Raw genomic sequence first — 17,103 nt, forward strand, 5'->3', positions numbered from 1 at the left:
ACTTTATCATCATGACAGTGCAGAAAACACAAACTAAATTTTCTTCAGAAAATGTAAAAATCTAATGTATGATTTATAAACTCACATTGAACAGCTGGGATGTTCGGTTATATTTTTTATCTAATGTTGTTGTGGGGACGTCAGATAAGGTGACTTTAACCAAGTGTAAAGTGATTACAACTCAAATCTCCAGCAAGAATACATTATCACTTTAACTCAACTGCACTTCAGCTTTAATGGATTTGGCATTTCAGCTTCACTTTGCATTTTGCAGAACATTCCAAGTGCATGCTGGGAAGATGATGCTGTCAGGTTTAATGCAGATATGTGTGTGTCGGATTTAAAATTCCAGCTCCACCGCATCCAACCATGCCTAGCCACAGACAGACATATTTCACATACAGTTGTAAACCCCTTAAGACCACTTATATACTTACTACTGATGGACAACACACATGCTGGCACTTGACGTGGATGAGTGACATTACAATAAAAGACCTTAGAGGACACCTAAGGCTCCTTGGCAGTTGTGTGTCAAAACTGCATCTTAAACTCATCTCAATGAGAAGCACAGAAGACAGATAAGAAATATGCCACATAATATGCCGGGAGGAAAGGAGATTAAAAGATAGCTGATCATTTGCTTATGCGAGTAAAAATAACTAATCGCTGAAGAGTTTGAGGATGGGGATAACAGAAGGTTGAAAGTAATTAGAGGGATGAAGGTGAAGAATGATGGGATTGAGGAAGATAATTAAAGGGATAGTTCTGTACATGCTGTCATTATTTAATCACCTTCATGCAATTTTTTAGAACGATTTTTCTGGAGATTTTTTTTTTTTTCTACAATGCCCATGTTTGGGGTCAGTAAGATTTTACATTTAAAAAAAAAATAAGTTTAAGGCTACACGTTTATTTGATAAAAATACAGTGAAAACAGCAATATTGTGAAATATTTGTGCAATTTAAAATAAATGTTTTGTATTTTAATATATTTTAAAATTCAATTTATTCCTGTGATGCAAAGCTGAATTTTCAGCATCATTACTCCAGTCTTCAGTGTCACATGATCCTTCAGAAATCATTCTGTTAGGGTGATTTGCTGTTCAAGAAACATTATCAATGTTGTAAACAGCTTTTCAAGATTCTTTAATAAATAGAAAGTTCAAAAGAACAACATTTATTTGAAAAATAAATGTTGTAACGTGTTTACTGCCACTTTTGAACAATTTAATGGTTCCTTGCTGAGTAAAGTTAAACAACAACAACAATAACAACAAAAAATGTTATTGGCACCAAAACTCTAATTGGTAGTGTAGGATGGGGATGTTAGGCTCCAAAAATGACAACAAACACTAAAAGTATAGTCCATAAAGCATAAAAGTAGCACATTTGCCTTGCTATATTATTCTGAAGACATAAAATTGTTTTGCTACTTCCTGAAAACATTCTCAATTGCATACATTCAAATATGGTATCTCAAGACTCAGCACACCAGAACTGATGTCATTGGTCCTTTCATAATAAATCAGGTCATTTATTTATTTATTTGTTTGTTTGTATTGGAGCAGTAAAAAAAAATAATACTGATTTTAGCATATAAAACGCAAAAAGATGGTATGTAATGATGTACATATTGTTACAACATTAGACAACAGATTACAAAAGGTAAATACGCAAATCATATGGACTGCATGATACTTTTAGGGTGCTTTTTTGGTTTCCTTGTATGGAAAAGAGCATATTGGACATTCTACAAAATAACTCCTTTTGTGTTCCATGAACGAAAGTAAGTCATACAGGTTTGTAACTTCATGAAGGTAAGAAAATGATGACAGACTTTTCAGTTCTGGTTCAACTATTCCAGTAAAAAAAGGGAAGAAAAAGGAAACAGTGAGCTGCATACCTGTGGCAGACAAACACTCCGGAGTCTGTTCTTGGAATCCTGGGCCACACGATCCATTTAGTGGAACACAGGGCCCCTGTGATGTCACTCGCCACTGTAAGCAGACGGGGTCATCGCAGGTCATCGCTTCGCTGACATGAGGGCAACTTTCGGACACCACAGAAGACTCCTTAATTACAGAACGAGTTCTCACCCTGAAACCTGTAAGAGAGGTGTACGCATGCAAAATAACAAAGGAAAAGAACTATCAGCGATGACTCAAACAGCAAACCTGCTCAATGCCAACAGTTTTGCAGATACTGTTCCCACACTCTGGCAAAATAAGCAACAAAAAAGTGTTTATAGCGAGTCTAAATAGAGGAATACAGCTGAGTAGGCGGCACCACAGCTTAGGGTCGGAAATACGTCACATTTGACATTCACACATGATTTACATTACTGAGAGAAGAAACCAAGGACAAGGTGTGAGAATCTAAGTGTGTGTGATTTAGATTTGGATATGTGCGATCTGGTTTGATGGGATGTTTTCATCTCTCACCTCTTCTCCCTTGAAGTTCCGAACAGTTGTCATGGAGACAGGGTCCCCAGGGTGACCAAGGCGTGAGGGGACAATGTTTCTGACAGGGAATGAAGCAAGGCTCAGCCAATAGCGGTAAAGGCCCAGTGCACAAGTTCCTGCCAACAGGCCGATTCACTAATAATAAAAAAACAGAGAGAAATTTACCATAAAAAGTGGCATCATTTCAAAACTGTATGAAATGCATTTTTAAAGATCTAACAGAAGCTTGCACAAAAATAAATGTAATTCAAATCCGTCTTTCTCACTGTGTGGCCACAGATTACCATTTAAATAAATTAAAAAAATACAGAAATGCAGAGGAATCTAAATCTCCCCCTTAGCGTTCTGCCCTGAGACTCGACAGCCTATGAAGGATTAAATAAAATGAAAGCAATCTAGAAAATCTTTTTTCCCCCACAATGTTTATGCCGTCAGTGTTTAAATAAAAGCTTCTCATTTGTGTTAATCACATTTGCTTATTGTAACACGAGATGGACATATTATTAGTGCTCTGATCCAAAAACAGAAAGTCTTCCAAGGCATCACCCTCACTAAATGACTTGGATCGCGCTTCATAGGCCACAAATCTACACTCTTCTTGTTTCTAAGCTAACGACACAATACTCTAATAAGCACAAAACTATATAATGCACAAGGTAGAATTTTGCAATTAGATTGAAACCTTTTCATTATTGCATATTACATTTTTGTACTGAATGACGCATAAGTCTAAACAAATAAACTTGACTTTGTTTGCCACTGAGCTTATTTCAATGCATATCGTCTTCTTTGTGAATGATACAGTAAAACATGAAAAAGTTTGGTGTCTGCAAGATTCTTGAATGCTTTTGCTCATTAAGGCTGCATTTGTTTAAAAAAATACAGTAAAACAGCAATATTGTGAAATATGTTAATATATTTAAAATTTTAATTAATTCCTGTCATCATCCTGAAATCATTCTAATATGCTGATTTACTGTTCAAAAAACAGAAATTGTTTGTAAATTGTGTATTGTTATCATTGTGCTGAATGCTTAATATTTTTGTGGGAACTTTGATACATTTTTCAGGATTCTGTGATTAATAAAAATAAAAAATATTAATGTGACCGTGTTGAATTAGAAAAGAAAAAAAAAAGTAGTGCACGTGTGATGCCACCTAGTCATCTTGTTTCATGAATATTAATTGCCTGATGGCGTGTTGCCACACCCACCCCCAGAGTAAGACCATAGTATACTGATATTCACCAAGTACTGAATGACTATCATACTCACATAATACTGTGATACTACCATGGTACAAAATCTAAATGTTATCTGAAAACATAACTCAATCATATTTCTATGTTAATAATCTATGGCTAGTTCTTACTATGGGATGGAACTGTGTTGTCATGGATCCTAACACAATATGCCTCTCGGGTCCGGATCCCACGTCCACACAGGATGCTGGTATTGTTATGGCGATGGTCCTGCTGACTCAAAAGTGGGGTCACCTGGCATGGTCTCCAATCGGTCACCCTCCACTCATACCTGTATTTCCAGCCAATTAAAAAAACATTCATTTGAAGTCAAATTAAAGAGTCATCTATTCAGTCTTTTCAAAGTCACAATGAAATTGAAGTAGCAAAATATATTTTCTTCTATATTGTGACATGGCTCCAAGCTAAACGGATTATCAAAAAATAAAATAAAATGTAGAGTACACTCTAAAAATGCTGGCTAAATATTGGACAGAACACCAACCAACCAACAGTTTTCAACCAACAGTTGGTTTAAATTTTTAACCCAACCTTTTGGGCAGTAACCCAACCGCTGGGTCTAAACAACCCAATTGCTGGGTTCGTCCATATTTAACCCAGCATTTTTTAGAGTGTAACATTTGATTAAAAGTTATGTGGTCAAATTAAAAAAGAAATTAAACATAGGCATGGGTGAATCATTCACAAAATCAATAACATGCATTTATGGTGAATTTTATTTTCATGTTGAGTTTAAGAACTACAACATTTGAAAAGATTTGGATGCACAATTCTGGCAATGCTGTCTCTTCACCTTGGGCACAGTGGCAGAGTGTCTTCTAAAACATTACAGTTTGCTTTTTCCTCCAGGGAGGGGCATGGCTCTCCTCCACCAATGGCTGCTCTCTCTAGGCTGCGGCTCCTGATTCTGAAGCCAGGGGATTGGTCAGATGTCCGACACGTCTTTGAACACGGACTCCACTGTGACCAATCAGACACTTTACAGTCTCTGGGCATCATGCATGAACGAAAGTTCACTGGGCTGTTGTCATGGTCGCAAAGGCTGGGGGTGAGAAGGAAATTTACAGTGTCATCTTTTTTTACCGCATTTTTATGACACTGTAAAATGAAGAACTGTATTGCTGTAAAAAGATGATTGATATTTTGTGGCCCTCTGCTACCCTTTACTGGGTTAACTGGCTGGTTGAGCTCTCCTCTATCCATCTTTGATATATATATATACAGAGAGAGAGAGAGAGAGGAGAGAGAGAGAGAGAGAGAGAGAGAGAGACTTTGACTTTTAAAACTCTTTTAATCAACTAATTTAAAAACATTCTTTACAAATTCACCAATTAAGCAATAACTCTCCAAGCTCATCTCTCATCACAAGAGCATTTTTCACACTCCACCTCACATAAAAAAAGTGCATGTTATTTGTTCATTTACAATATGCATATTCCACAAAAACCCGACCCTCTACAAGAGATTTGAACATTCCAAGAAAATCAGCATCTTCCCCTTCATTCTTACATTTATGGGATTTTAAAATAGCCAACTTTGCCTGTCCCACTAGAAAATTACCAAGTGTACACTGTGCTTTCCATTCTTTCTTAAACTTCATACCCAAAATGAACATATTTTTTGTAAATATAAAACCCAGCTTACTAAATATTTTGTCCAACAATTCAAACAAAGGAATTAATCTCAAACAATGACAAAAAATTAAAAACTGTATCAAGAATATTGCAAAAAGGGCATGCAGATAAAACCATCCTATTAAATTTTGACACAAAACTATTTGTTGCCACAGCACAATGAAGTACTCTCCATTGGAGGTCCCCAGACCTCTTAGGAATAGGGGGCTTATACAAACACCTCCATGATGGAGTTATTTCTGAAGAAATTGATAGATATTCTCTCCATTTAGTATCAACGCGTCTTTTCAGTTGAGTATAAAACAGGGATTTCATACACATACAATACAATATCTTTTTATCAACATTGTGAAACAGTACAACTTCAAATCCTTTCAATAAAGCATTATTTAAATCTTCATCCAAATCAAAAATTATATTAACTCTGAAGATCTGGAAAAATCAAAGACCTTTCACCATTCTCAATAAAATTATTTACATAGGTCAAGAAAGACTGAGGAAAATATTTTTTAAGATCCCCAATTATCCCTTCAACATATCTTTCTGATCTAAGCCCAACTTTATCAGCTATTGATTTAGCCGCATATCATTGACCCTTTGAAAAATAAATGAAATCTTTTTCAGTAGCTATTCCTGTGTTTAAAAACCGATCAATTACTGAACTCAAAATGGAAGAATTCATTTTAAAGAGAGGATTAAAAAACAATGGTTCTAAAACACCATAATGTTCATTATCATCCCTACATTTTTTAAACACTTGTCAGGCTTCTAATACAGATACATAAAAGTTAGAAGAAACACTTACTTTTGAAACAAAATATTTTTCAATTAAGAACAACTGCTTAGCTAATCCAATTCCCCCAATACTTTGTAAAACAGACAAACCTAATGCAATCCAGGGTATCTTATCTGAACAATACAATAGCCTTTGTAATGTTTGAAACCTCATTGTCTTAACTCTTGCCCCCGTCTATAACTGGGAGATACAAAACTCCAGGAGGAAGTCAATGATAACCATCCCAAAAGAATTTAACAAAGGCTTTTTGAATAACAATCAATAACTCTTCAGGGGGATTCAACATTGTAAATCTGTACCACAACATTGAGGCTGCCAAATTATTAACAATTAAACATCTCCCTCTAAAAGATATCTGTGGGAGGATCCATCTCCACTTCTGTAGTTTCCCCACAGTTTTGTCAACTGACCCTTCCCAATTCTTTTTCATGTAGGTATCAGATCCCAAGAACTTTAAAACCATCTTTAATCCATCCACAATGTTGTGGAAGTTGGGGAGGATCCATATTCCTCCACTCGCCTAACAGAAGGGATGTACACTTATCCCAATTTATTCTAGCAGATGTGGCTTTTTGAAAAGTTTTCAAACTATAAGTCAAAGCAGCCATATCATCAATGTTCCTTATAAAGACAGTTATATCATCAGCATAAGCTGTGGGTTTTACAGGTGGGATCTCTGGAAAACCAGGAATACAAAATCCATACAATTGTTTCCTCAAATATGACAAAAAAGGCTTAATAGAAATTGAATACAAAAGTCCAGAAAGAGGGCATCCTTGCTGTATGCCTCTTGTTACTGCAAAAAGTCTAGTTAAACAACCATTAATCTTAAGCATACTAGATATTTCACTGTAAAGCAGTTTAATACAAGAGACAAATTGTGATCCAAAGCCAAAGGCCTTCAGAGTCTTTAGTAAATAAAAGTGATCCACTCTGTCAAAAGCTTTTTCTTGATCTAAAGACAAGAGTCCAATATCATATTGATGTTTTTTAGCAACTGCAATAATCTCTCTCAACAAAAATAAGTTGTCGAAAATTGTCCGTTTAGGGGTACAGTATGACTGGTCCTCATGAATTATACACTGAACAAAATTATAAACGCAACACTTTTGTTTTTGCCCCCATTTTTCATGAGCTGAACTCAAAGATCTAAGACTTTTTCTATGTACACAAAAGGCCTATTTCTCTCAAATATTGTTCACAAATCTGTCTAAATCTGTGTTAGTGAGCACTTCTCCTTTGCCGAGATACACCATCCACCTCACAGGTGTGGCATTTCAAGACGCTGATTAGACAGCATGATTATTGCACAGGTGTGCCATAGGCTGGCCACAATAAAAGGTCTAAAATGTGCAGTTTTATCACACAGCACAATGCCACAGATGTCGCAAGTTTTGAGGGAGCATGCAATTGGCATGCAGACTGCAGGAATGTCCACCAGAGCTGTTGCCCGTGAATTAAATGTTCATTTCTCTACCATAAGCTGCCTCCAAAGGCGTTTCAGAGAATTTGGCAGTACATCCAACCGGACTCACAACCACAGACCACGTGTAACCACACCAGCCCAGGACCTCCACATCCAGCTTCTTCACCTCCAAGATCGTCTGAGACCCGCTACCTGGACAGCTGCTGCAACAATCGGTTTGCATAACCAAAGAATTTCTGCACAAACGGTCAGAAACCATCTCAGGGAAGCTCATCTGCATGCTCGTCCTCCTCATCGGGGTCTCGACCTGACTGCAGTTCGTCATCGTAACCGACTTGAGTGGCCAAATGCTCACATTCGATGGCGTCTGGCACTTTGGAGAGGTGTTCTCTTCACGGATGAATCCCGGTTTTCACTGGACAGGGCAGATGGCAGACAGAGTGTATGGCGTCGTGTGGGTGAGCGGTTTGCTGATGTCAACGTTGTGGATTGAGTGGCCCATGGTGGTGGTGGGGTTATGGTATGGGCAGGCGTATGTTATGGACAACGAACACAGGTGCATGTTATTGATGGCATTTTGAATGCACAGAGATACCGTGACGAGATCCTGAGGCCCATTGTTGTGCCATTCATCCACGACCATCACCTCATGTTGCAGCATGATAATGCACGGCCCCATGTTGCAAGGACCTGTACACAATTCCTGGAATCTGAAAACATCCCAGTTCATGTATGGCCAGCATACTCACCGGACGTGTCACCCATTGAGCATGTTTGGGATGCTCTGGATCGGCGTATACGACAGCATGTTCCAGTTCCTGCCAATATCCAGCAACTTCGCACAGCCATTGAAGAGGAGTGGACCAACATTCCACAGGCCACAATCAACAACCTGATCAACTCTATGCGAAGGAGATGTGTTGCACTGCGTGAGGCAAATGGTGGTCACACCAGATACTGACTGGTTTTCGCACATTTTAGAGTGGCCTTTTATTGTGGCCAGCCTAAGGCACACTTGTGCAATAATCATGCTGTCTAATCAGCATCTTGATATGCCACACCTGTGAGGTGGATGGATTATCTCGGCAAAGGAGAAGTGCTCACTAACACAGATTTAAACAGATTTGTGAACAATATTTGAGAGAAATAGGCCTTTTGTGTGCATAGAAAAAGTCTTAGATCTCTGAATTTAGCTCACGAAAAATGGGGGCAAAAACAAAAGTGCTGCGTTTATAATTTTGTTCAGTGTAGTTGCCATACATTTCTTCAGCCTATTAGTTAAAGCTTTTGACAGTATTTTAAAATCAGTACACAGCAACGACACAGGACGCCAATTCTTTAAGAGTCCAAGATGTTCTTTCTTAGGGATTAATGTCAACACTGCTCTTTTTAGGCTGATCTAATTCCTCAAGTGTTGCTTTCTTCATAGCGTGCCGAGCAGACAGAGGAATCAATAAAAAGCTTTAAATCAGAAAAGTGCATTTCAATCTTTGTTTTTTTCTGATTTTTTTTTTTGTAGCAATCAAGAAGTCATCTAACTGTTCCTCACTGTAATATCGAGGCTTCTTTGATCTCCCAACAGTACTTTCCTGAGAACTTAATTCATCAGTAATTAAGTCTGAACACTCACTATCCAAATCACTGTCAACAACCTGTGATGTTGGCTTTTCAACCAACAGATCAGCATTATTTTGAGACATATTATGCTTGATGCCTGTACCTCATCCAGGACATCACTTGCTTTAGGCCCATCTTGTTCTCCAGATTGTTCTAACACCTCAACAATCTCTACAGGATCATTCGTTCCACTCTGTCTAGCGCCAGGGATCGTCGCATCTGTTTCTGTAATCTCAATGCTACCACCCTGACACAACTGTTCTCCCATTTCAGAAGACGCAGAAATTTCCACATTCAAATCAGTTGCAACGCTTTCTGTAGTCGGTTCAACCAAATCATTTTTCTCCAAACATTTGAATCTTGCACTGGATTAGATTCTGAACCATTCCTTGCGCTTTGAGCCTCTTTAATCCCAGGACAGCCTGTTTTAATATGGACATATTTTCCACAAATAAAACATTTCATGGTCTCAGTACTGATAAAGATCTTATGGTCTCTACCAAACACTGTCAATTTAACAGACACCTCAAGCGTTTCAAATTCGGCACTTAATATCATCAGAGCCTGCATGACGTCTAAAAGACAAGACATGTTTCAACTCTGGGGTTTTTAGTACCAGAGGAATCATTTTAATCGGCCCAACCAATTTTCCATAGCGAGCTAGAATAGACTCAAGCGCTTCGTCAGAAATAAACGGAGGTACGTTTGACAACATCACTTTTTTCGAAAGATTAGACAAAGGTAGGACTGGAACAAACACATCTTGAACAGTCAAACCACACTCCACCAACTGACTAACCATTTCGATTTCCTTCAGAGATACGACAATTGCCTTATTCATTCTAGAAGCAGACATTATTTTTTGTGCACCTATTTCTCGACCAATAGCGACCAAAACACTCTCACTGGAAATTTATCCATCTGCCGGCATGCACTTGCACGCGTGCCGAGCAGACAAACAAAAAAACCCCATCAGAATTTAAGCCCATCTTTATCAGCTAAGCTGACAAAAATCACCACTATAACACCTTCTCCTCTAACTAACAGCAATATTCAAAAAATAAAGAAATAAATAAACTCAGAAAGGAAAAGTTAGAAACTCACTCAGTAACTCCACACGCTCCTCACAATCACGCCGCACATGCACACACACAGAGAGAGAGATTATAATTCTAAAAATTACATTAACAGTTACTGTTTAGTTACTTTCAAAGGATTTCATGTTTATGTATCGCCTTAACTTTAAAAAAAAAAAAAAAAAAGGTTTCATCTGCCTGTTCTGAAGCTGCTGGCATGCATTTAGCCTCTGGCTAGTATGACAAAAAAAGGTAGCAACATAAACAGAACATTTTTCAAGCTGTCTCTCGAACTCTCCAAGGCTTTAGCGTTGCTGCTGATTCTCGCTGAATATATTGGCATAGAAAACAAGCAAAAGCAAACTATGAAATCCAGAGAGAGAGAGAGAGATAGAGAGAGAGAGAGAGAAAGAGAGAGAGGGGGAGAGGGAGAGGGAGAGGGAGAGGAGAGGGGTGGTCCGTGGGTGTTCAATTTATTCAGAAGTTTAGTCTGGCTTAATACAAATGCGAAAAAGTTTGCAAACCGCAAGGGGAATCTTATAATCTGAAGACATAAAACTATGTTAATTTATTATGCAGACAAATAAAGACTGGCATTAGCATCTTATTGTTGGTAACACTATTGATGCTACTGCATAGACAACAAAGCATTGCTTGCAAAATATTGATTGCAAATGTGCTTGTTTTAGAGTTGAACTGACACTGAATAAACATTAGTAGATTAGTTAAATAGGGGACCACAAAGTGCTAATCTTCAGTATACTATTATAAAGCTATTAGTCAAAAAATAGAAAGCAAAGAATTAGATTAAATAATATTTCACTGGGATAATGAGTTTGATAAGCAAATGCGTAAAAAAACACTGGACAATTTCACTTGGTGATGGGGATTAAAACACATCCCACTCAGGTGGGATATTTACATTCAGATTTATATGGACATTTTTAAACCTTAAAGGACACCTATTATGCAAAATTCACTTTTACATGTTGTTTGAACATAAATGTGTTGGCAGTGTGTGTACACAGCCACCCTATTATGATAAAAATACATAACTGACTGCGTTTTTGTAACTTATGCGTTTTTAACATAAATTTGTGTGTATTTGACATTTTAAGTGCAATAAGACATGAAAGAGAACTTAGTGTTTCTGTGCGCCTGCTTTGGATGTGTGCGCTCAGAAAACCATATATCAGAAGTTTAAACTAATATGGTTTAAAACGCATGATTTCAGCCCAATAGAAATGATAATCAAAAGCAAATAGATGTTTTTAGCAGAGTATATTTTCTTTTTCTCTTGAGCTTTAGACATTTTCAGCACAATAGACATGTTAATCAAAAGCAAATAGATGTTTTTAGCAGATTATCTTTTCTTTTTCCCTTCAACTTTAGACATTTTGTCAATAGATGGCTCTCAATGGGTGCTAAGAACTAGACTTAAATCAAATAAAAATACACAGAACTTGAAAATATTTGCAGCGAATCAAAAAGCATAGCTTACTTGTCTCACTGGATTTCCGCTGTCCTATAGCATGCTCGACAGGATGTGGATATTTTCAGAAACGTTTCTTGATTTTTCATATTCACTACAACACATGGCAGTCCTGTGCTCTCTTTGGAGCTTATTATTGTAGTTTTCTAGGAGCAACAAGTACTATTTCCATTAAAATCTAATGAAAAATTAATAATAAGCAGCCAGCTTTGGATCTTCCCTCAGCTGGAAAAAGAAAAGGTTGGAAAGACTTCTCTCTTTTCTGTCTCGCCCACAACAGAAGGTAAAATTTAGATTCTGTTATTTGACAGTGTAACCAGTAATGCATACATAAATATCAGCATGTTCTTTGATGCAAACAGCATCATATGGTAAAACGGGAATCCATCTGCACTCGCAGGATGGCAGTGCTTAATACAGAAGACACTAATATCCTCACTGTGGGTAGGCATTTAATAAAACAAGTAAATTTATTGCATAACATTGTTGCATAACTGTCTGCTAATAGGCCTGTATCATTTATTCATGGTCAGATCAGTAATGAGTCCTCATTGGAGCTCTTTTTGACCACAGTCAATCTACATTAGTTCTTTAAAAGCTTTTATTACTCAACTCTCTCTTCATTCTGACTAATTGCAGCAGTCTGTGGACTTTTTTGTATTTTTGCAAAATGCTAAACTGTAAAATTGGCCAATTTCTTACATAGTTGTGCTAGTTTCATGTCTCTTGTCTCACTTCACAATGTCCTTTTTCTTACATAATAAAACAATTTAAACTGAAATCAATATTTCAGAGGTCTTTTTTTTTTTTTTTGGTAAGTAGCCATGGGTTCCGAATCACCCTGTCTGGGTTGAGTACTAAACTAAATGAAACTAAACTACAACATAAACAAAATAATGTATACAAATTTATAAAAAAATATTAAAATAAAATATAGAAAGACAAATAACAGAAATAAAAATAAAATAAAAATAAGAAAAGTATAAAAACTAAACAAAAATAATGAAGTGATATAAAAATATGAAAAATATATGACATAAAAATCTAATCAAATTAAATTAAATAATTTAATTAATTAAATATTAAATTAAAATGAATAAAAATAAAAATAAGGCAATATATAAAAATTACATACTCAAAATATAACAAATAAAATAAATTGGTGCACGGACTGATCAATCTATGGATTGATGGACATTAGACTGATTGGTAGATGGGTCAATAAATGGATGAATTCATTAACTTATTCATTCACCCGTTCATTTCTACATTCATAGAATTACCACCTTAGCATGGCGTTTTTCCCATCACTCCTCATACAGCGCAGTTGCCGAGTCTGATAGCCAATGGTGATTTCCCAGGATACTTTGTGGCCTCTTTCATCATAATGATTTTGATGGTAATTAATCTCAGCGTGGCGTTTGATGGTGTACGAAGCTTTGACTGTTTTTTTCCCATCAAGCCCAAAACCAAAGTCTACTGTCGTCTTTCCAACAGGCGCTGTCCCTTTAAGTCTGCAAGGGCTCCAGGGCCCCACCCACAAACTGTAACTATATTCCTGTTGGTCGGAGGGACAAAGGGCAGGGTGGGCTTTCTCATAGTTACAGGGACGTGTCTGGGTGAAGCTGGGACAGTCTGCTCCTCCATACAGGGGTGCTGCCAGCACGTGTCTGGTGCGCTGCTGGAGGGCCGACCCGCAGGTGCGACTGCAGGTGGACCAGTGGGTGAAGGCGGAGACGACGCAGTCGATTGGGCAGGGTAACAAACACGCCTGTTCTCGTTCCGGCACTGCAGAAAATGCTTCACACACATGCTGGCTCACCGTGGTGTCATTGGTACGCTTCACACACACCACATCTCGGCTTTGCACTCCACGCTGAGCGGTCACACATCGACTGGCTGGGAGGAGAGGACTCGGGGTGCAGGGGCCCCAAGGAGACAAGCGCCACTCAAACAGATCCTTTTGCCACTCACACATCTTCACACACACTCTCTGGTGCGCTGGGCGATCAGATGGAAAGCAATTGGACTGATGTGTGCTCCAGCCTTCAGAATGGACACACCACACCGAGCGACTCTGGAGCCCAACCGAACCGCAATCATTGGCCACACATACACCCCATACACCTAGAGGAAAAGAAAACGAGAGGCAGACAGGATATGAAGTGAATTATATTGCTATTGTAATCACTGTCTATTAAAGCCCAAAACAGGCACAATTATGAGCCGCTATTCATCTCACTTTAGCACAGAAATACTGTACATGTGGATTCAGCCACACAAGAACGATAATCATCTTTAATCATTTTAGAACAGCACTGTCAAAGAAATGAACTGGAGGAAAGAAAAAAGAAAAAAAAGAGAGAAAAAAACATAACAAAAATCTGGATTTTGCAACCTGCTAAGAATATGAAAATAGGGAGTGAACAGGCTACTGCAAATCCATCTCTTTTGGAACAGTGTATAGAATAGAATAGAATATAATAGAATAGAATAGAATAGAATAGAATAGAATAGAATAGAACATTTAAAGGTTTGGGGTCAGTAAGATTTATTTGAAAAGAAAAAAATACATGAAATTAATAAAAAATGACAGCAAAGTTATTTATAATGTTAAAAATATTTTTGTTTCAAATAAACAAATTAATGTTCTTTAATATTTTCACAATATTAGTGTTTTTACTGTTGCATTTCTTCCTTAGACTTCTTTCAAAAATATTAAAATATCTTCCTGAACCTGAACTTGTAGTGTTTAATATAATATAATATAATATAATATAATATAATATAATATAATATAATATAATATAATATAATATAATATAATATAATATAATATAATATAATATAATATAATAGTGAAAGTTAGAAAAATCAGTTTTAAAATAAACTATACCTAAACTATTCCTATAAAACTATGAAAAAAATTTACACATCCAAAAAATGTATTTTAAAAAAGAACATAATAGAGTAATAATATCAATGTTTTAACACTACTGAACACTGTTTTCCTTAGTATAGTAATAATTCTATATGTGCCTACAGTATGTGTTTGACTTTCCGACCTCACAGTCATGAAAAAAATCCTTTGTGATCAGTCATGTTAAATTTTACTCAACAACCTAGTAATACATCTTTCAATTCAAAGGCAGCAAAACTTGCCACTTGTTACAACCGCTTCCATTATCTCCTATTAGAAATGAGGGGACAGAAAGAAAAAGAAGCGATGGGAACAGAGAGAGGAAAGGCAGAGGAAGCAGATGCTTCAAACAGACAGTAAAAGTCTGACATCATTGCCACTGTTCCTCAGGGGATGTAAAAAGCCATGTTCTCATGGTGAGGTCCACTGGTGAGGTCACCAAAGAGACCTGCCATCCTCCAAATGCCACCTAATGCACAACGGAGCAGGCAAAAATCATGTGACAGAGCCATATGGGATGACATCAGTACTGTATGAGCACCGAGGTCAGCCAAACCCCTCCAGTCAAAGCTGAACACACATTTGATCATTAGACTGTCGGTCCTCACAGCGTGATAATTACTGCTCGTGTGCTCTTCCTCCTTACTCAAATATCAATTTACTCTGAGGCAGGGGGTTCAGGTAAAACTGTAACCGCAGAGGCCTGTCCTACAGAGATCTCCCGGCTAATCAGGATTCTGATGGATGGCATGCTGATTAAAGACTTTAGATGTGGGAATAATCGCTTTGAACTGAGGCGATGAGAGAAAAAGCACCAGGAAAGAGATTTTTTTTTTTTAGTTGTTGTTGTGTTGTTCTCTGTCTGAACTGACATTTTTGGGGGAGAAAATGGAAAAACAAGGAAAATGTGAAGAGTGGTACATTTACTCTACCTTTCTACTGGAAGATCGTTTAAACCATGTTACCAGAAATGCAGATCTATATCCATTATATTATCTTATTTTTCATATCCTTTTGAAGATTATATATTGATTTGGTTCACACGTTTAGATCTTTGGGGTTGGTACGTTTTTTATGCTCACCAAGGCTATTTGATCAAAAATGCAGTAAAACAGTATATCGTGTGTAAAAAAAAAAAAAACCCTAAGCCCTAATTACAGTATGTAGATGTATATATGCCCCCTCAAAAAAAAAAAAAAAAAAATCAAGCTAATTTGCCTTGTTTTTTTGAGCATCTACTGTTGGATTAATACACTGTGTCAAGTTAAAAGTAGTTGCGTTCCATCTAAATGTCCCCTAAGAAACAGACGTCTGATCATGAACAAATGAACCTGAAACCAGTCTAATTAAACAGGTGTTCCCTAAGACCAACCAGTTTACTAATTCAGGAAAACCACAGACTAACTGATTTTTAAAAATCTGAAGTTGTTCACATACAGTATATTTGTGACGGGTTGTGGTTTTTCTCTCAAAATGGCCACTGCTCCTCATGTAGTTAGGAGAGTAGACCATATATGGCAGCAATAAAATAAGAACCCGAATTCCAGAAATGTTGGGACATTTTTTAAATTAAAAAAAAAAAAAGAAAACTAAAAGATTTTCAAATCACACGAGCCAATATTTTATTCACAATAGAACATAGATAACATAATGTTTAAACTGAGAAATTGTACAATTTTATGCACAAAATGAGCTCATTTCAAATTTGATGCCGGCTACAGGTCTCAAAATAGTTGGGACGTTTACCATGTTTACCATGGTGTAGCATCTCCTCTTCTTTTCAAAACAGTTTGAAGACATCTGGGCATCGAGGTTTTAATTTTTTGGAGTTTTGGTGTTGGAATTTGGTCCCATTCTTGCCTGATATAGGTTTCCAGCTGCTGAAGAGTTTGTGGTCGTCTTTGATGTATTTTTCGTTTTCCGTTTTAAATGAGCCTTGGCCCACAGGACACGACGACACTTCTGGACCATGTTCACGTATGGCTTCCTTTTTGCATGATGGAGCTTTAGTTGGCATCTGCAGATGGCACGACGGATTGTGTTTACCGACAATGGTTTCTGGAAGTATTCCTGGGCCCATTTAGTAATGCCAATGACAGAATCATGATGATGAGTGATGCAGTGTTGTATGAGGGCCCGAAGACCACGGGGATCCAACAAAGGTCTTCGGCCTTGTCCCTTACGCACAGAGATTTCTCCAGTTTCTCTGAATCTTTTGGTGATGTTATGCACTGTAGATGATGAGATTTGCAAAGGCTTTGAATTTGACGTATTCCACAATCTTTTTCAATCGCACTCTTTCACAGATTGGAGAGCCTCTGCCCATCTTTACTTCTGAGAGACTCTGCCTCTCTAAGACATCCCTTTTATAAGCTAATCATATTAGAGACCTGATGTCAATTAACTTAATTAGTTG

The 17,103-nt window shown here is 37.3% G+C and overlaps 1 protein-coding gene across 3 annotated transcripts in view; it reads right to left on the reverse strand.

The window, feature by feature from the left end:
* The window catches only part of thsd7bb (thrombospondin, type I, domain containing 7Bb), a 76,846-nt gene that overhangs the window by 22,504 nt on the left and 37,239 nt on the right, over positions 1 to 17,103 (reverse strand). For all 3 annotated transcript variants that reach the window (XM_058792125.1, XM_058792123.1, XM_058792124.1), the window contains 5 exons: positions 13,054 to 13,894; positions 4,520 to 4,768; positions 3,837 to 3,997; positions 2,445 to 2,600; positions 1,907 to 2,107 (listed from right to left, as the gene is read on the reverse strand). In XM_058792125.1, coding sequence (XP_058648108.1) covers positions 1,907 to 2,107; positions 2,445 to 2,600; positions 3,837 to 3,997; positions 4,520 to 4,768; positions 13,054 to 13,894 — 1,608 coding nt within the window. The remainder of the gene's footprint in view (positions 1 to 1,906; positions 2,108 to 2,444; positions 2,601 to 3,836; positions 3,998 to 4,519; positions 4,769 to 13,053; positions 13,895 to 17,103) is intronic.

This window comes from Onychostoma macrolepis, chromosome 11, assembly GCF_012432095.1.
Source record: "Onychostoma macrolepis isolate SWU-2019 chromosome 11, ASM1243209v1, whole genome shotgun sequence".
Taxonomy (NCBI): domain Eukaryota; kingdom Metazoa; phylum Chordata; class Actinopteri; order Cypriniformes; family Cyprinidae; genus Onychostoma; species Onychostoma macrolepis.